Raw genomic sequence first — 21850 nt, 5'->3', positions numbered from 1 at the left:
GTAAATTAACCTCGTACAGAGAAAGGTATTTAAGACATCAAGACTCTAACAAACATTAAGAGTTAAAAACCCAAGAGCTTATGGGTCCAAAAAGGTAGTTTGCTTCGGAAAGTACTACACACCTGATATTCCAGAATGAAAAAACAATGAATTTTAGCAAGAAGGGAAATGTGGGGAACTGAACAGTCAAAGCTTAATGTTCAGAACAAACAGACAACAGGTTTTGAAACCGGTGTAGACAGCTATGTAATCGATTAAAAAAAACAATTTTATTAACATTATACAGACAAAAATATTTGAGAAATTGTTGCTTTCAAGACAAACATTATAATTGCATAAAAAACAATTCATTGCACTAATTTGGATTTGGAAAAACCTTCATCAAAGATAGAGATAATAAAATTTGCTTAGCTATACTTCTGGTAATCGCTAAAATATTCGACAACTAAGGCACCAAGAGCTAATCTAATATTTGTCCTGGATTCAGGCTTTTTGTCCCATACTGTCCCATCAATCCAAGGGTGGGTTAAAATGGACTCTCACTTTAATAATCGTGAACTTCCATTGTCATATTTACGAAAATTAGCAGAGATATTTTTCTGCCTGTCTGGCACAAATGCTTCTACAGAAAAAATATTTCCTTTTGGATAAGTGACGAAACTCGACTTGAAATAGACTAATAATTACACTGTTTGACACGCGTTTCGATAACCAAATTATCGTCTTCAGAGACTGAGGGTAAACAGTTTAGCACCAATCTCTGAAGACGTTAACATGGTTATCGAAACGCGAGTCAGACAGTCTAATTGTGAGTGTTAGTGTAGTGGTGGTGTAAACAGTGTGTTCAGTAGAATCAGACAGTGTAATTGTGAGTGTTGGTGTAGTGGTAGTGTGAATAGTTTATTCATTATGATATGAAATTTGGTCGATGAAATCTCGAACTTCTTGAATTGATTATATACTTTTAAAAAATGTTAGTAGGTAATTTTGTTATGAAGCTTTAACTTCAAACTCATTCAAATTCAAAAGTAGTTGAAGTTGACTAGGTTCACTTGTATCCTGTGCCTTCCATATGTGCAAAATTAATAAAGACAAGTATTTTGAGATTTCAAGAAATTCGAGCATTAAACAATTTCACTTACATTGGAAGTTTTTGGAGAGTTTAAATAAATTTAGATTTTGACCGGATGTGGTTTGGATCTGATGAGCACTGCTACCAGAATATGAGTGTTGTTGACACTTTGAATGACTGAATGTGAATTAGTTGGTTAAATCGAATTCGTTCAAGGGAACTTGTTTAAAAATCTTGTCAAAGTACAATAGCATGTAAAACGTATTAAGAATACTCACTTGTATGCTAGGATCGGCTAATTCCTTAATTTTTTCCATCATCAGATTGTGGAAATGTGGATGGAACCTGTAAACGGATCCATCAATTCCAACGGTTACTTTTTTCTCGTCCATTTTATTTAACAATACGGCTAATCCAGCTGAGACTAAATGCGCAGATCTTCTAGAAATGCATTCACAAATATATCTAACGTTTATGTAGTCTTGTTCGGTTGCATGTTTAAGACCTACAAGTAAACAAAATTACATAAAATTAAAGTAACTAACAAAAAAATTATTTTCATATTACGTAGCTATTAAGTAACGAAACTAGTGATATAAAATATTTTATTTGGATATTATGTATATTTATTTATTACCACCATCAAATTACACCCCAACTCTATCCCTACATCGCTCCACGCGAATATCCACTGTTCCAAACAGTGCAGTCTGTTAATTCCTTATGAAAGGCGCGCCGATTTTTTCTTTCACAGCTTCAACAGACTCCAATCTTGTTCCTTTTAATGCAGATTTGATTCTAGGAAAAAGGTAGAAGTCGCACGGTGCAATATCCGGCGAATAAAGTGGGAGGTCTACCATGGGATGTTGTACTTGGCTAGAAACCTTTTAACGCAAAGTGCGGAATAAGGTACCAGTTTTGCACACATTTTTTGTCAATTCCCGTAGATTCAGCAATTCCACAATACTATGCCGACGGTCAGATCGAACAAAATTACCGACTTTTTCGATATTTTCAACCCTTTGTAAAGTGGAAGAGCGATCCGAACCTGAATCATTTTCAACATCTTATCGGTCATCCTTTTGAATCTTCCATTGTTCCAAAAAGTGCAGGAAGTCTGTTAATTCCTTTCTAACCTTTCAAGGAAATATGAGCAGAACCGTTGACGCCAGAGATTTTGGCCCAGATTTTTGTCATGTGTAATTCCTCGTATAAAATTTTTCTAATCGTTTCTTTATCAGCATCATCCAGATGCTCATTCGACGATTTGCACGCACAATTTGGTTGGTTTTGGTCACTGTTTACGTACTTGAAACAGTCACAAGGCGACCTGGGCGCTGGTCATCTTCAGTGCTCTCTCGGCCCTCACTAAAGCGCTTACACCATTAAAAACACGCGCACGAGACAGATAATTGTCCCCATAGGCCTCTTGCAACAAGTTATAGCATTCAGTCGGAGTTTTTTCAATTTAATGAGAAATTTGAGATTGATACGTTTTGTGTTTTTTTTACCCCACCCGTCTAGGGCGCCATCTAGGCGCGTAGCCTCGTTATTGCACGTTGTCTTACATCATGTCAAGCGGCCTTAAGGAGCGCCTCGAGATTTTAGAAATCACATTATTTTTTTTTGCCCCTGCCAGTTTTATCAGTGCATAAAATATTTTATTATAGGCAACTTTGGGTTTATTACTTTGAAATTCATAACTTGAAAACGGGTGTAATACATTTTTATATGTATCACGAGGATCAAGCCCTAAATGGTCCGATTGGGGTGTTACACATTTTTTCTGAAACGTGTTTAAGGCCGAATATAAATAACATGCTTGTAAGATTTTGGATAACTCTACAAATCAGTAAGCTTTTTAAGAGGATCTATTAATATTTTCCAATTCGCGGTCACTTCTTTTTACCTTTCGACAGGGATTATGGGAGTGTAAAAAGTTTGAGCACAAAATGTGATCGTATTTACGTAATTGATACAAAATTCTAGAAAAAATATGCCTTTTGCCATACATATCATGTCTTACAAGGATATAGTAGATTTTAAAAATATTCTACATAAAAAACCTTGAAGAAATATGCCAACAAATAAGGAAAAGGAAAATTTCACGATTTAGAAATACATGCAGTTTGTGTTTGATGCATCACATTCAGGTTATCTTGAATGCTTATACTTAATTGACGAAGCTGTGTCATATAGTTCAAAGTTACTATAACAAAAAAGAATCCAAAGATTCTTACTAATAAAGGCTTATCCTGGACCATTAGCAATCAACATTAAGAAGATAATGAAATACGTAGAGGGGGAACAGCTGGAGTTCTATCACATCCTGGCAAAGTTCTAACATATATGATGATGATAATGCCGGTGATTGATATTGAATAATATTTGTTTCCGTACTACAACAAAACTGTTTCTTTTTTTTAATTCTGGTCAAATTTTTGTAATTGAACTTAGATTGAGATTAATAACAATACAAGTCCAGGTTAGATTTTTGTTTGTAAATGAAAAATTAATCCAACTACAAATTTTATTTTTAGTGTGAAGGACGTAAAAAATGATAAACTAAAACTTTTGTGTACACAAACTCGAAACAAGAATAACTAACACAAAAGACAGTTTTTTTAGTTTCACCAAAATTACAATATTACACAAATTTAGGATAAATAATAATCTTTGAATAGATTTTATATAAGAGATATGACTTAAATTTCAACTTTATCTGTGACTCAATTTATATAAATTTGCACTTCAAATTTTCTAAATGCCAGGAAGCAGATTATTTGATTCAATGTGAAATACCGGATGTGATAAGTTCATGTGACGAACAAAAACTTTTTATTGCAATGAGACATGACAAAAATTAGGAATATACATTATGTAATTGTTTAGAATTCTGCGTATCGAAACAATTCAATTAGATCTATTATTATCAATTACCCAATGATACACATCATCATTCCAGAAACAACTTATGAGATTGTTTTTGAAATATGTTTATGCCATTTTTGGGTGGCGTATTGGCTTCCCCAAAAATCTTTACAACTTTGACATGAAACGAGTGTTAGGGTTCCCCAATAAGCATGAAAAAAGATCACAAATTTTTGATACTCCACATTTTAATTGTACATAAGATTTGAGAAGAAAAACTGTAAATATAACTAAAAAATTGAGATCCATAACAACAATTTACTACTCTTGTTAGTCCAAAAAGAGACTAACATTAGAAAATTGAAAATGGGGATAATTTTTCACTAAATCAAAAAGTATCCAGAAGAAAAAAGGATACGAAGTTTTATGTCTCATAGAAATAATTTATATGTTCACAAACTTTTTGTAAAATTTCGAAGATAGTCCGAGAAATACCTGGCCTGACCTAGAGACGGCGGTAGTTGCTTGAAAAATTACCACTGTTTTCGAAACTACACAATATATACAGCATATGTTTCAAGTTTGAAGACGCTACGTTGTTTAGTATTTGTATGGCAGCCATTGATAGTGAACGTTTTCAGAAAAAAAAATTGGTCATCGTTATTTGAAAGGCATAACCCATCCTATATAAAAACTAGAATAGATTCTACTCTAGATGAGACTGTTCCTACGTTTTCAAAAGTAAAATATTGAGTAGCAGAGTTTAAACGAAGCCGTACAATCTGCGAAGACCAGCATCGCATTGGTCCACCAAATGAGGTGACTACTCCAGAAATGTTGAAGAAAATCCACAAAGCGGTACTGGATGATCGTCGACTGAAAGTTCTCGAGCTGGTATTTCAAAAATTGAGGTACATACAGGAATTCTTCAGCCGTTTCATAACCATCACTTCACACGCGAAAAAAAAAAAGGACAATCAAAACAATGGACTGAAAAGGGAGAACCGGCTCCAAAGAAGGCAACGTTGGTTTTTTGAGACGCGCGTGGGGTTATTTTCATGGACTATCTTGAAAAAGGAAAAACTATCAACGGCGAGTATTAGGCGAACTTATTGCAACGTTTGAGCGAAGAATTCGAGGAAAAATGGTCGCATTTGGATTAAAAGAAAGTGTTGTTTCTCTTTTTACAATTGCCAAAATTAATGAATTAAGGTTTGAGTTTCTACCTCTTGCACCATATTCGCAAGATTCAGCCTCATCGGATAATTTTCTGTGGTGGTGGTCAAAGAGTTTTTTTTTGTTGGGCCATGTACTTCAGGGGCCATCCTCGTATATTACACTTTGTACTTGCACATATTTTTTTTTTAAATTGATCAGTTTGAAACGTTTACATATTTGTTATGAATGAAAATGAACTTCAAAGACAGTTTGCTTATTCTAAAAACAGAGTTTCCTATAAATAAATTTATTTTTCCAATTTTCACAAATAAAATATATTTTTCATTACGTGATGGAGTAATTTATAAAGAAACTTACCTAATTCTTCACATATATCTCTGAGGCTGTTGAATACTCCGGGTGGGTCACTCTCTATTTCTGAGACGTATTTTGTATAAAACCTTCCTCTTTCAAATAACGCATCTGAACCTTTGCCACCAAATAATAAACCTTCTTTCGTAAATCTTTCTAATGCTAACCTAACCAATTCTCCCATGTACATTCCCGATATCATTTTTTCAAATCTAAAATGAAAATTGGGCTTAAAAAGTAACAAATATCTTAACGTCAACTAAAAAATTATGAATTGCTAAAAAAACTTTCGGTTTCATAAGAATTCAATGATTTTCTTCTAAACGTCGAGTTGGGAACACAATGGACCGCGAAGCCGGTCCTGGTCCAGTATGTTATTGATACTAAATTTTGGACGGTTGCGCCGCTATTTTATTTTTTTTTCCGTATTTATAGAAACAATTTCTAAAAACGCTTCTTTGTTTGCGGTAAACTAGAGATTTCAAAGAGTCGAAGTTCTAGAATGTGATTTTAATATATGAAGTGAAACTCTAACAGCCGTAAGCTGGGCAACGATTTAATGTCGTAGGGAATACATATACAAAATAAATTAGTTGCTGTTAAGTGTGTAGATAAAATGTAGATAAGTGTTAGGAATACATGGTGTATTTTATGTATTTGTGATTAAAAAATGTGTGCAGAAATAAGAAACACTTTATAATGTCGGGCCTATCTGGCCTTCGATTTCGAGATTTTTTACTATTTTCAAATTCGCATCGCACGAAAATGTTCGCGATTTCATTCCATTTTTTGACCAAAATGTTTTAAGTACCTTTCGGCGAAAAACTAAAATAGCATTCGAATGATAACACGTTCTGAGTATGTTCACAATTAAAAATGTCAAAATTAATTATGACAATGACAAATTTGACATATTCAGATCACTGTTGCCATATCTCAAAACTTAAGTACCAACCATAGTATAGTTTTGGACCTAACATTCTGAAAATAATATCTAACGTGTTTCTCGAGGCCGTTATTGTTATAATTCATTTTTTGTAACATAATCAGTCTTTGAGAAATGGCCGACGGCCGTTCCTAATTGACGTTTATAAATTACTAATAATAAATAAGAAAAAAAAGATCTGAGAGGTTTCAGAATCAACAATACAAATAGAACAATAAAAGAAAAGAATGAAAAATTACTTGGACATTTCTAGTGTCAATTAAAGAATACAGTTACTATTTCTTTCGCCTTAATCTTGCCACACGGAGCTACTTATACTTGCACTTGTCATTGGCAGTCATTTCACAATAGTGTTACCTTGATTGAATGAAACAATTTTATCTGATTAATTTTATTATTAATGGTATTCCATGAATGGATTTGTGTTATAATTGAGCAATAAGTATTTCAAACCGTTACAGAACACTAATCATTTATTTCTAATCAATAATAGATATAATTATTTGAATAACTTGCATTAAATAAATGATTCAATTCTCAAGAATTGGTCGTGACCTATATTTAATTATTTTTTTTTCTTTATATCAAAAAGTTTTTAACATAATTTACATTTTTCAAATTACAAAAGATTCCTGAAAGTTTATGATCATACTGCTTTTTACAATATTCCGAAACCTCTTCTACCATAGATGTAGAGGTGATATTTTTTGCTTCCTCTTCAGCTCGTCTCCATTTCAGTCCCTTTTTCTGGTTTTTTTACTACTTCTTTATTTCCTTTTACTCTTCTCTTTTTTTTTGTTTGCACCGGTTTCCCTTATCACCTTAAGTATTCTGTTCTTCATTTTCACTATGTCTCAACAAATTGTTGATCTAATGTCGTTCCTTAGATTATCGCCCCCGCTATTTTCCTCAGTATCTTCATTTCACATATCGTTAGTTTCTGCCTCAATTTGATGGTTAGCAACGAGAAATCGCAATCATAGATAATCATTGGTAGTAGTACTGATTCGTGGATTTTCGTTTTTGTACGTTTTGTTTTGGCTATTTCTTCGTCATTTCTTTCTTCTGATCTTACTATTATCCCTTGATACTTCAGCCTGTTAACACGCTCTTCTTTTCCAGTCCGTATCCGTATATTCTGTGTTGTAGCTCTTATTTTGTGTTAGCGAATATTAACAGGTCGTCCGCATACATTAGTTCATTAAAGTAGATTGTGCTGTGCGTTTTCTTTCCTTCTTTGTTCACATCTTTAGCTATTTCTTTAACGACTAAAAGAAACAATAACGGGCTTAAAAAACCTCCTTTGTAAGTTACAAAACTACTTGTCGTCTTCCCGCTGACTCGTACCACATTCTCTGTTTTATCATCTATATTTTTAACCATGCTTATCAATTGTTTACTAATTTTTCTATTCATCATTATTTCCCATATATTTTCTCCGATTATACTATCGAAGGTTTCCTGTAAATCAACTGTTGCCAAATAAATCCCACTGTCTGAATCTGTTATTTGCCTCAAAGTAACTATACATCTTGGTTAATCTATTGGTTCTAAATGGTGTTTATGTATGATTTGATGTGGTGCTTACCTCCTTTCTTAGTCTTCAATCTTCAATTATATCTTCACATAGCTTGTATCTAGAACAAAGTAGCAATATTCCTCTATAATTTTGGCAATAGTTATATCTTCCTTTTTTGTGGATAGTATTATTATTGCTATTCTCCATTCTTCTGGAATTATTTACGTAATCCTTGCTTAAGTCTATTAGTCGAAGAAAAATAGTAAACCAAAACAATGATTAGGGCGTGATCAACACGTGAAAATTCCGGGCGAAACGCGGCGTGGCATAGTTATTGATCTGAATCAGTGGCGCTATAAAATAACACAAATAAAAAGCTGCGTGGGAGGGGCATCAAGAAAAAAAATTAACAATTCGATTAATGGTTTCGACAGGAGAATTGCGCATAATTATATTTTCTAAATGAGTTACCTACATTCAAGCGCGGATCCAGGGGTTTTTTGTTTCAAAGTCGATGGGGAATTGAGGTTTAAAGTAAAAATTGCGTAAAATTCGTCAGTATGCTGTCAAAAACAACGTAATTAACTTATATTTTGTGGGTACAAGGCTTAAAATGCCATGTTTTTTTGGGGGGGGGGTCTCGTCTTAATACTAATGACCCCCCCCCTGTGTCAAGACCCTAGATACGCCCTTGTCTACATTAGATAAAGTTCTGAGAACGGTTAACGAAGATCAACATTTTATAATTTATTAAATGAAATGGAATTTCAATGCAAACATCGAGGAAGAAACAGTTTATTATTAGAAAAAGTAGAATTAATTTTGTGAAAGCGAGTATGTACTTGGAAAAATTAAGAAATTCGTGAAGAAAAGACCTGGATGAAACGTGGGTAAGGTTTGGGTGGACTCTTCCATACCATCTACAAGGCAACCATTATTGGATGGACTTTCCATGGGATGGGATGGGATTAAAAAACCCATCCGGTATGAATGTTGCAAAAAACGTTTTTATTTAGTGCCTGTGTATGTATGTGTGTAATTAAATCTAAGAAGTTGATTTTAATTGACTTTTAGCACTATGTCTTCTCTTCTTATTTGATCAAAGACTCCAAAACTCAAGAATCTAAAAATATCGATTTCGATGGAACGATGGTTAAGGCAGAGCTTTCACAAATTGTACAAGAGCACAAAAATAAGTATAACTCAAACATTATTGATGAAATAAACAAAAAACAAAATAAAACCATTTCATGATTCGAGCAGATGTGAAACAATATGTTGTAGCAGAAAATGAAACATTTAAATTCTCTGAAGTTGAAAATATTTTTCGTGAACTTATTCAATGAACTAAATAAATGATAATAGATAAGTGAAAAAGTGTATGCAGCATGTGACAGGAAAATGTTGAAACCAAAATATGGCTCAAAGACCATGTCATTGTTGTTAAAGTCGAGCCCCTTTATTATAAATGTTGACGACAGTGGAAGCTCCATGTCATCTGATGGGGAATGAGAAAAATGTATTTATTGAAGTAAAAAATGGAAATTTTATTTTAATATTTTAGTTTTTAAAAAGATGTGTTCCATATTTTGACCGTTCCGTTATATATTTTTGTAATAATACTTGTGCATAATTATATATAATTTATATTATTAATCTGCTGTATGAAATAGCAAATTATTTCGAGTGCGGTCCTGTTAAATGCCCGTCTTTGTGCGTTTTTAACCCTGATCACGTGCACTACGCGTGAATATGTTTTGGTTTACTATTTTTCTTCGATGAATAGACTTTACCAGTAATATTCTGTGTAATAATTCCGTATCCTTATTTCCTGAACTTAACCATTTCCATCTTTATTTTCTATCGCTTTTATTATCTCGATTTTTTTTTTATTTTTGGTACTAACTCTTCTCGTATTGCGTTCTTTCCCTGTCAGTCTTCTCTTCGTTTCTTTCTGCCTCTATATATCCCGCTGTTAGTAACTCATCATAGTGTTTTTTCCATCTGTCTAACATTTTATTTCCTTCATTTATTAGACTTTTCTTTATTTCAAACGAATCCCAAGACTTAGTTCTAGCTTCTTCTACTATGTTTTTTACTTGGTCCTTCTGTTTTTTGTATATTTCATATCTTCGTCTTTTTTATTATTGCTGAGGTAGTATATGAAGCCTAAAGTTTTTTTATTCGGTTTTCCGGTAATTTTACAGAAAAGGTACAACTATTGAATTAACAACCGAACTGAATGTTGAATGTGCAAAAAATAAGTTTAAAAATTAGATTCAAAAATATGAAAATTGATTAGAATTTTGAACACATTAATAAGGATGAAATTTCTTACTATTACTCACTTTTGTTTTCCAGGATTAACAGAATTCCTATCAATATTTTCATCATATTCACTTCTAACAAAATCTAAAGCTCCATCATCCCCAAAAGCTCCCCATTCCAAATTAATTAATACGTTGCCGGATCCCATGTCGACGTCGTTCCATGTTTCGGCGTTAACTTGTTTTTCAACGTAGCAGGCATTCGAACCGGTACCTATATTTAAAAACATAGTTTCTTGTCATTTATTTAGAGAATTTAATGTATTGGTACGTTTATTAATTAGTAATAGCGGCAGAGAGGCTTATAAATAAATTTTTAAGCATGCACTGCCACAGCTAATGGTACTTCGACAAGTCTTTCCTATAACATTGAAAAAAAATTTATAAATCTCTATCCTCCGAGGTTCCAGCTCGGTTCTGCGCATTCTCAAGCATGCGTAGTATAGATAAAATGTCTCTAACGAGAGAGAAAATGAATTTTGTCGGCACTGTAACGTAGCATATCATACCAACTGTCCATTATTGATGTGTCATTACACAGGGTGTTCCGGGGCTTAATGCAAAAAGGATTTTGACACATGACGTTTGAATTTGATCCTAGTCGGAGATTTTTAGATAGATAAATGTCTCGTTCTTATGTTATATTAAAGACTTGTACTTAATATGCAAAATATTTTTAAAAGCAAGCAAAAAAAATTAATAAAGTAATGCAATATTGAGTTAAAATAATTCTGCTACTTTCTAAAGGCCGTATCACGTTATGTAGTTCCCGATATTTGTTTTATGTATAGTTTTCAATGTTGACAAAAACTGTATTGCATGGTACCATTCCCTAACATATTTTTCTACAGATTCTGCGCTAGTTTCTGCGCAATATGTGTCGTGTTGAAATCATTTTATTCGATTTTCTGTTATTATGGACTTAAACCTCAATGGCTGCTTGTGCAGCGGTAGTAGAGTATAGAATTATGTTCCAAACTATTTGCCAAGGCAATTCTCGGGAAAAACCAAAGCGAAAATGGATTCAAAATCGTTCGACTTAGAACATGTTAAATATGTTAAACAATGAGTTTCTGCAAGAATATCTAATAGCATATAAAAACTTTTTAAAGATGTCTCAGACATAATTTCTTTATTTTTTCAAAAACCAATTATACACGTTAACGTAAGAAATACTCAATGGTAAGTTATGTTTATACGATGAAATGAAATCGTAAATGACAATTGACAATGACTTTTGGCAGTTCTAAGCCACCAATCAGGGGCGTTGTTTTGGTAAATTTCAATACAGAAAACTATATAAATGTCATACACTATTTAACATACGGAAAGTTTCCTATACGGAAGTTTTTGTCGATATTGACAACTGTACAGAAAGCGACATCTTAAACTACACAATGTCATACGACGTAAAGGATAAATTTCTAATGCAATTTGCGGTCAAAGTGGAAACACAGCACACAAATGTTAGCATTTTTAATTCAATTCAAGCCTATAAACCGTACTGACACGGTCCGCAGAGTTTGCAAGCTACAGAACTTGGAATTTCGAGCCGTTCATAACACATGCGCACTAGGTCGAATTGAAGAATTTTCTTTTTGTAAGAAAGATTAATACCTTTATCTGATTTATCGTAAAGTAGTTTGTAAACAGATACACACTGGAAAAGTAATTAATCATTTATTTTGTATACATATTAAATCAATTATAATAACTTAACTTTAAAAGACAAAAAACTGGTGTAAAGGCGCATGTGCGAGCTTTGTTCGCAAAGTTCATTAGAAATGGGCTAATTATACGTCCAAGTGCGTGCCACTTCGCCTACAAATTGGGTTAGAAATGTCCTAAAGGCCTAATAGGACTATTGGATAATATTGTGACTTTTGTGTTGTTCGGTTGGTAGTGCTGGCTCTAATAGTCACAAATTATGAAATGTCATTTTGCTATATATGAACAAAAATAAAGATAATTGATTGTGAGGTTAAGTAATTGAAAACATATCATTGAAAAGACAAAGAAACATGAAAATTTCATTTTTTTATGCGTACATGGATTATACATATACATACGTGAACATTAGATATTTTATGAGGTATTGTTGTCGAAAGATACAGGTATTTATGAAAGTTCAATCTGTTTAAATTTCATCTATTTAACAGGTTTTTACGAATGCCACAACACTGTTAAAAATATAGAAAAATTGTAAAAAAAAAACGACCATACACAGATTTTCACAGTAACCTTTCGTCTTATTAATTGCATTGATATGTTAGTTTAGTTTGTACGAATTAGTGATTTTAGTGATATTAACAAATTTTAACAAACTGTTAAATAATGCACCTACCAACAATTAACCCAATCCTCGTAGCGTGGTTTTTCCAAGCACATGACATTAAAGTTCCTGTGGTATCATTCAATATAGCGCATATTTCAATTTGTACATCCTATAAATAATAGAAAAAATGCCATGCATAAAAATGATAAAAAAAGCATTCAAGTTATTTGTGAATTATTCAGAAGTAGCAACGTTGCAATTGCAAGCATGTTGATAACGTTCAATTTTTTATTAAAGCTTTATCAAAAATACTTATTTCTTATACGTTTTTGTTGTTGTTTAATTGTAATAAATATTAAATAATTAAAGCCAAGGCAAAACAGTCAGAGATATGTTAAATTATATAGGGTAGAAAGTATTTTATATACGAGGGCCTTTTTTTTCAACCTCCGATTTGCTATAATCGGTACACTTACACTGTTACTTTTCGACATAATCATCGAAGAGATGATGTAGAGTACAAACCTTGAAACTCCTGGTAATTCCGTAGACAAATCTGTAATGGTGAATCTGCGTTTTTATTTAACCATTCTGTTAACTCTTTGATCCGGGACATATTTGCGTCCTTGGCCCTCTTCATCATGTACATCATCACGGCCATCTTCAAACATTCGACACCATTCACACATTATCCGATGGATTTCTGCAGCACTATGGCCTTCAGCCTGTAGAAAACGAATCACACTTCGCAAATAACACTTGGCGGGACCCTTAATAATGACGGTTATGTTTACGTGGCTGTAGCACAACGCCGATTGACGCCTGAATGTCAACAATGGCGGAGTGTATAATGCGAGAGCTTCGAAGTCGCCTAAGAACATTCCCGCTTTATTCTGCCCGCGTAGCGTCTGCACGGAGCGATCGGAGGTTGACAAAAAAAACGAACCTCGTACCTACAGTACAGGTTTCAAACCTTGATTATAACTTAGTCCTGTAGATACATTCTATTGCTCTCGCGCAGGAAAATCATGAAAAACTTCTGAGAAATCTTAAGGGCACGAACGTTTTGTTTGATGCAACTCCATTGAATTGTTTCGAAAAATAATTGAACGAAAGAAATTATCAAGATTTGAAATATGCCGCCAAAAGTAGAAAGGAAACTGTTGTATCCGCTAATGAACCTAGAGGTGGCGCTGAAACGGGAACTTTGGTTGGCTATCTAAAGGAGCTGGTCGATCTGGGACGTACGATGTCCAATCGTGTCGACGCATTACGCTTGCGCGAGTCGTTTTTGCGCAATGTAGGAAAACAATTCGTTGGATTTTCATTAGATAAGTGCTTGGCGTTTTACGCCCACCGTATTACGTTCTACGTAAAATGTGCGATGTTAGGAAAACACATTATCTTAATGGAAGTATTGAGAGAATTTGTCACGAGAAAATTTTAGAGCTTACGATGGAGAAAGGGGTGGCCGTAATTGTCAAACAACACATTATCCGACTTGACTTGATTAATTTGAAATTTGTAAACATTTGAAACAATCCTCGTATCTGTTAAGCCCCGACTTATTCTATAAATTTTATCTATAAAAAATAACATTCCAAAAAAAATTAGTAGAAATAAGTATCTAATATTCGTAAAGAAACGAAAATTTAGGAACGTATAAGTTTAGCATAGAAAATTTGAGATAACGAAAATATTAAGGACAATTACGAGCATAAACAATTTGTTAATTCGTTCATAATTATTATAATAATTGGCGCAACTTTTTCCTTCAAAGGCCATAGTTATAATTAAACATTCAATGCTACATCCACTATACAGTATGTAGCAATAAAATTACATTGTTCTGATTATTTTTACAAGGTGAAATGATGAAAATGTTTACATACTTTTACCAAATGTAGAGCACCTCAGAAAGGAAATCATGAGGCTTCTAAAAAGTGTTTTATTTTTTATTAATTTACAAATACTATAGTTAATTTATTGAAACCACCAATGAACCAACGGAAACGACGTATTCGACAATGTTGTTGCAATTTTTAGTGAACGATCAAATCTTAGCAAAAATAGAACAAAAATAATGACGTATCACTTAATAAGGCATTAATGGGTCTGAAAACGACTTTGGGTTTAATTAAATTAAATAATTGGGCACAAGCCGTAACATAAATTTTGCAATTAACCGCCGATCTATATTTTTAAAAGTGTTTTAAAAGCTACAGCAGCATCCACACCACATTGTTTTGTTTTACTATCCTATCGCATCGTACTAGTGGCTATAAGTTGTTAGTGGACAGTAAGACGAAGATTGCAAGAAAATAACCTGACCACTAAAACACCTGCGATTGATCCAAAACTTACTCCGATTCATCAGTAAGCACGCTTGCGATTTGCACAGGATCATCTGAATTGGACGTTGGAACAATTGGAATGTGAATATGTCTTCATGGTAGCGACCAAAGAAGGAAAATGTACCGAAGGCCAATAGAGCGATTTGCAGATTGCTGCTTTGAAGAGCGTAGTGCTTAAAAAGATGGTTCCTGTATAATTTGATATCAAGGAGATTTTAGCAATAAATGTGGTACTTTACATCGACTACATTGGAGACGAATTCACGTTTATGAATGACAATACAAGGCCGAACACCACCAGAATCGTGCAAGATTACACTGCAGTAGTTGGTTTAAAGTGTTATGGAGGAGTCAGCATACTAAATCCGATAGAACATTTATGGGATGAACTAAAAAGAAGAATTCGAGCTAGACTTCCTACTCCAAACTTGATCCCAAAGCTTATTATTGCAGTATTCTTTAACCAGCGCTACGGTTCTTTGAGAAACAAGCATGGTGCCTTCAAAGTCAAAGCCCTAGCTGGATCAATTCCACCTCAACGTCCTCCAACCATCGCAGGCGCTGTCTTCCTCTCAGTCGCCGGCTACCAGGAACTCCATTCATAGTTCTACGCGAGTTTCGATCAGAAGGTATCCTTCCCACGTGTCCCGGCCACCACAGACGCGCTCCCCTGATAAACGTCACCATCTGTCTCAGCTCAGTATTTTCCTCCGGATTCTTCACGCACCATTCTCGCAAACAGAGCCAAAAATCTTTCGTAGGATCTTACGTTCGCAGCAGTTTAAAATCCGCTTGTCGTCGTCATAGTCCATGTCTCGCATCTGACTACGGGACGGATTATTGTCTTGTAAATTGTGAGCTTTGACCTTTGTGTTGGGCTGCACAGGTCAAAGTCATCTTCAGTCTAGTTGTGTACAATGTGATACATGAAATTTGATCATCTGTAGCCACTTCTAAATTGTGGCACCATTAAAGACGAAGATGAAATCAGGCAACTGTGTCTTTGCCCTTGAATTGAGCCCTGATTTATCTATAACTTGGACAAGATCTGAATCCTGTCGACTTTTACGATACGAGTTTACAAAGGGATAAGTATATTTTGGGGGAAATGTGTTTTTTTTTCTTATAAAACAGTACCTGACTAAAAATAGACCCTTTCAAACATCACACTTCTATTAATCATTTACTTGTGATTTGTTTTTATTTCTGAAATAGAAGACAATGAGATCAATTTAAAGAAAATCGTTTCAATAACAACTGATGGAGCTAGAAGTATTATAGGGATAAATAAAGGAGCAACAACGATTCGACGGATGGAATAGTCTGCAAAACTTGTATAGTGAGATGAAGAAATTGCTATTTGGAATACTGACTATCAAGTCAATCGATAAATGAAAATTTAGAGTCATGTTTGAAACTTAAAACAAGTTCGCTTCCATTGAATTTGTTTGCCCAATTGTTTGTTATTGTGGGTAAATGTTTATTTGTTTTATTTCATTCACTTAAATGATTGGTAATTATATAATAATTCCATATAAATTTGTATGTAAATTATCTAATTTTTTGTGAAAAATACTACTTTTATAAATGAAAGATTAGTTTTCTTTTTTACCAAAAAACTTCATTTATTCGAATACTTATTATTATTGACAATAAAAACTTTCGTGGCTCTTTAGAAACTTTGAAATTTTGTAAATTGTAATTTTTGGTCCTCCTGACTCAAAAAGTTGCCGGCCCAAGTATTAGGGCAATAGGAGGTCATACTCATCATTAACCCATTAGTGCCCACCAGTGCCTTAGCAGAAAACAAATATTAAATTAGGTTTTATTTAAGTATTACCAAAAATGTTAAACTTATTATTTTATATGTCAATTATTATAACACTGTAAAACAAGTCATATCCATCTAGCCCTAGCTGGTTCTCAATTTTTTTAGGGAAATGCCCAATCGGATCATCCAAAATACTTCTCGGTAATGAACCAGAAGGTCTATTAGATTAGATTTTATGTAATCTCCAGGCATTTACAACACCATTTTTTACCGTGGATGCCAATTCTGTAATTATTGACTCCTTGGTCCAACAGATCAACAACGCCCATGCGGTGGTTGTAGTTTTTAAAAAGTTGCGGTTGAGGCACTGAAATTTTCTCCTTCCTTTTCGAAGACCATCTCTTTACCTGTGCCAAAGGTTCGACTGAATCATAGTTTGTAGCCATCGTTACTGCACTATTACCATTCTATCTAACAAATAGAAAATCAAAGAAATCACGGTCTTCTCTTTTTTTTTATTGTCTTGGCGGGTACAAGAAGACATTTCTTTGTACGATTGTCACGTACAGTTCCAGTAGCTCGTATTCCAATTTTTCTAAGTGCATTTAAAAGATCTTGGCTTGCAAAATAATTGTCGAAAAATAGGACTTCATCACTTTGGGCATCAATTATTTTCGCAAAATCAAGGACCACTCGTGAACCTAGTGGAAGCGAGGTTTTAATTTTAGTTGGTGCTTGAACAGATGACGGTTTAGCTCCACAATCGAATGAATAACAAAATCCATTCGAGCTACACAACATCCAGTTTCTTGTATCCGAAACGAACAGGTTTACCTCTTATAAATTGCTTCACAGAGTGATGACCATAATATTTAATCATTGCTGCGTCTATAGACAAGAATTTATAATTTATTGAGAATGTTCATAAGTGGCCGAATTTTGTACATTTTGTCCTCAGTATCCAGTGTTCTGTTATCTGCTAAACGCAAATGTTTTTTTATTTCTGTAAATCTGTTTCGACTAATTGCATTTGAAATAAATGGAACTCCAACATCCTCATCAAGATTCCAATAAAGGCGCTCTCGAGGTAATTTATGGTAACCAAAAAAGAGAAGAACACCAACGAAAATTTTTAACTCTTCTTTGGTTGTTACAAAATTATGATTGTTCTTAGATGCCGCATAAATGTTGGTTTGGTCGACAATATGTTGGACCACTTCGTCATCAAATAGTTTTTCGAAAATCTGTACAGCATTCAGCCCTCTTAGATCTCGTCGAAGTTGTTATAACCGAACTTCGGCTCCATCTGTGCTATCTTTAATACTGTAGGTACTTGCGTCCAATTAGGATTCCCCTTTAGAAGATGCCATCTCTCTAACAGTGGCATACTATCCAAATTTTAGGTTGAATTAATTGGCTGCACATTTTGAAGTTCCGTCAGTTGCAGGCCATCTTCGTCTTCAAAATCAGACCCATCGAGATCAATTTCTACCTCACCTGGAATATCTGCTGGTAGATTTGCACCTAATAAATCGTCTTCATTAAATTCTTCCTCGTCAGTTTGATAATCCACTTCTGGCGGAATTATAACGACATCAACTTCCAAATTAACATTATTTGCTTGTTCGACAGCATCAACTGCAGAAGCTAAGATTTTGAATCTTTTACCATTAAAAGAGCTAGTTGCAATTCCGTTGATGTCCATTGTAGAATGTTCCTGGAAAAATAGCCCAGTGTACCCAGTGTATACTACGTACAAGCGCGGTAAATATATTCACAGCCAAATCTATTGATACTCACTGCCACAGTTCTATTAAAATAACACTAGTAAACAATGTTTTTATGTTACATTTACGAAAGACGCCATTGTGTGGCGCTGAAATCGAGATAATTTAGGTGTACCCATTCGAATACACTGGGCGCTAATGGGTTAAGAAATTAAGTGTTGTACATAGGAAGTCTAAAAAAGTTTTCATAAATTCTAGACTATTGAAATGTCTTTCCAACGGCGTATTTCTTATTTTTTCATCTGATGAATAATTTGAAAAGAAAATATTGTTGGAAGTGAAAAGTTCACAGTGGGCCGATTTCTATACACGCAGGTATTTATAATTAATATTTTTGAGGAATGTATAGATGACTGTCTCCGTGAACACAAGCATATTTTTCTTAAATAATTGTTTGAGCTCACCAAGTATTGTGATTTCGGAGACGTACTGGATCACGATTTGAGTGATCTAGTACTGGTTTAATCAATATACCACGTTGTGGTTTTATAATTACTGATCCTTTAGGAAATGTTTTATGCTTCGTTTTATTCTACTTGCATCTTGTTTCTATTTGATCTAGTTAAGGTTCCTTCTGATCGCGAATAAGAAGCTGTTTCATTTAAGGACTCCAATTTAAGTGATTGCAGAAAAATCTTTTGATCCACTATTTCATTTTGAATAAGCGATTTTCCATGAATATTAGATTCAGGGCAAAAGCAAACGTGACGTTTTGAAATCAATATTGGTATTGAGCGTTTGACGTTTCTCGATTTTTTATGCCCTCTGTCATTGTTATTTTTGTGTACAAAAATATATATTTCTTCTTTATATATCTTCGTTTCGTATTATTGTGTTAACTTTGGTAGAACTTTTGTTACTTTCGTTCAAAATACCACATTTTCATCCTGAACGTCGAACTCCCAGGTATCCAATATTTTGTTTCAATTTTTCATAGTGATACTTTTTCTAGTGGAACAATAAAACGACATGAAGATAGATCACACAATAAGCACTGGACAAGTAAGTTGAGAACTTAGTACGTAGAGTCTTACAAAGAAATCATCTGTATCCATACCATATTCAAATGGTCCAGAGACTACATCTTGGAGATGAAATCCATAGGTTGGAATTTTGTAATATGGATTAACAATCATCGACCAACTGTGTACAGAATTTACATGAATCGGGATAAATAATTTTCGTAATTCATATGTGTGGACAGAAAATCCCCATGGTATTCTAGAAAGTCGTCAAGATTTTTTGTTAACGTGCGGATTGGTGTTATGAATGACCAATTAGTAGGTCCTCACTTAAGAAGACAGGTCTATTTGGATTTTCTACAAAATCTTTTGGCGACTCGCTTACCAATATCTATAGTCTATTTCAGAAATGTATGGAGTAATAAAATGAGGAATATTTCAGATTCGGCTTTCCTTTTTACGAATATCCTACCGGCACGCCTTTGGCACACTATTTTCGGTATTTGTGAATGGATAACAATAGGCTAAACCCATAAATTAACCCCAGCCCGGGTGGTACTACGTACACTTGATAAAAAGAAAGAATTTTACAAATCAATGCCAAACTATGAAAGTGGTTTAAATATTCGTTGGGTCACTCCGTGATCCCTTTGCATACCTAATGAGATTTTATTACTCTACACTTTTCTGAAATAAACTATAATAATGTTTATGGCTACAGGTATATAGGTGAAGATTCTATTTCTTGGCCTTCAAAATCTGATTTCAATCAGATATTTGGGGACGATTGAAGCAAATAGTTTTCACAGATAATATTGATAACCAACAAGAATTAATTGACAGAATTATAGTTTTTGCAATACTATTAAATTCGGCAACAAAAACGTGCAGACGCCGCTGGGTTAAATTTCGAAAATCTACTTTAAATTATTTTTATTTTGTTGAAATTATTGTATATTTTTTTCAGTTCTTATTTATGCGTCATAATTACATAAAATTGTTGGTATTAGTTACTGTTTTGTTTGTTATTGCAATTCGATACAATTCATCATTTCAGTTAAAAAACTAAAAAAGTTTATAAAATTCGCTTAAATTATGTAATACTTCATTATGTTTGTTCTTTGTTTGATAAGATTTGATCGTTAAGGTTAGGCCGGCCATAATTAACATCCCAGAATAGTTCGATCACTTACTACTCATATAGATTTTTTATTTAAAGGATTTTTTTCGAGACTTTGATCCCCTACAACTCCTCCGGGATGCAACTTGGTACAGAGGTAAATTCCTTCCAATCGTCATATTTTGTACACCCCTAAACGCCTCTTCTCTAAGACGTTTCTTATGCAATATACATATATATACAATAAAAGTTCAATATATTCATGCTAAACTTATTTGTAACCAAATTTATTTCTGTTGATTGTGATTACAAATTTATTAAATTGCAATGGGCTTTAAGGCCGAGTCATAATAAGTAATATTTGTTATAAATTCATTAAGAAAACTGTCAAAGTGATAAAAGTTTTTCGTCGTTTTTGTTGATTAATTATTGTGACACACTAGTCATTTCTATTGTACCGGGTGGGCAACTAAAAAAGCTCCCGTCCATATCTTAGGAACGGATCATATTACAGTTTTAGAGAAAAAAATAATTATGATAAGTGTGGTCCCGAGAAACACGTAGAAATTATTTTCAGAACTTTACGTCCACTACTAGAGGGCGTATATGAAAATATATATTTGAGAAAGTAAATTTCAAAATTCACCGCATTTTTCATTTCGTTTTAGTCTAGCGATGAACCTAATATTCTGAAAATAATTGTGTTTCTCGGGGCCACTTTTAGTTGGCCCACCCGTATAACAACAACCTAAAAGTACTTCGGAACTCTAGGAAATAAATTTATAGTTGGAAAAGACTGCAAAAAATGGCACAAAAGCCTTCAATGTAATCTAAGGTAACTGGTACCAAACCAATTTTCAAATCATTTTTTAAGGACAGATTCTTTCAAATAAAAGATCAAATGGAATGCACATAACTAGACTCAATCAAATCAAGGTGTTTCAAGGTCCCCTAAATTATTTAATATACAGGGTGTTTCAAAAAAGGTGTTTTCGTCTTTAGGATAGACAGAAAACTGAGGTTGGGGTTTACTAAGTAAAAAAATTTTGTAACACACATTTTTTGTAATTTTGCCGAAACTACTGTCAACATTGTATTAAAATTTTGTACGAATTTGTTTTGGAAGCTAATACATCCAATGAATTTGGTTTGAGGTCTGACTCTCATAGAGGGCACTAGTTACGCGGTTCGTACCAAGTAGTATTGAACATTTATTATTTTTATTAAACAAAATTTCAGATAAACTTAAATATCATTTAATTCTACACCAAAAAGGTACTCTTGGTTAAATTCGATTCTGTGTACCGTTCCCGGAG

The 21850-nt window shown here is 33.6% G+C and overlaps 1 protein-coding gene across 8 annotated transcripts in view; it reads right to left on the bottom strand.

Moving 5' to 3' along the window:
* LOC130899735 (hexokinase type 2) overlaps positions 1-21850 on the bottom strand; it is a 92767-nt gene that overhangs the window by 781 nt on the left and 70136 nt on the right. For 4 of the 8 annotated variants that reach the window (XM_057809906.1, XM_057809903.1, XM_057809908.1 and 1 more), the window contains 4 exons: positions 12610-12709; positions 10287-10479; positions 5480-5685; positions 1351-1577 (listed from right to left, as the gene is read on the bottom strand). In XM_057809906.1, the coding sequence (XP_057665889.1) occupies positions 1351-1577; positions 5480-5685; positions 10287-10479; positions 12610-12709 (726 nt within the window). The remainder of the gene's footprint in view (positions 1-1350; positions 1578-5479; positions 5686-10286; positions 10480-12609; positions 12710-21850) is intronic. The other 4 variants (XM_057809907.1, XM_057809904.1, XM_057809905.1 and 1 more) reach the window with 1 other exon arrangement.

The sequence above is a fragment of the Diorhabda carinulata genome, chromosome 11 (assembly GCF_026250575.1).
Source record: "Diorhabda carinulata isolate Delta chromosome 11, icDioCari1.1, whole genome shotgun sequence".
NCBI classification, from domain to species: Eukaryota; Metazoa; Arthropoda; class Insecta; order Coleoptera; family Chrysomelidae; genus Diorhabda; species Diorhabda carinulata.
The sequence above is the reverse complement of the archived record's forward strand: the minus strand, read 5'-3'. Positions and strand labels throughout refer to the sequence as shown.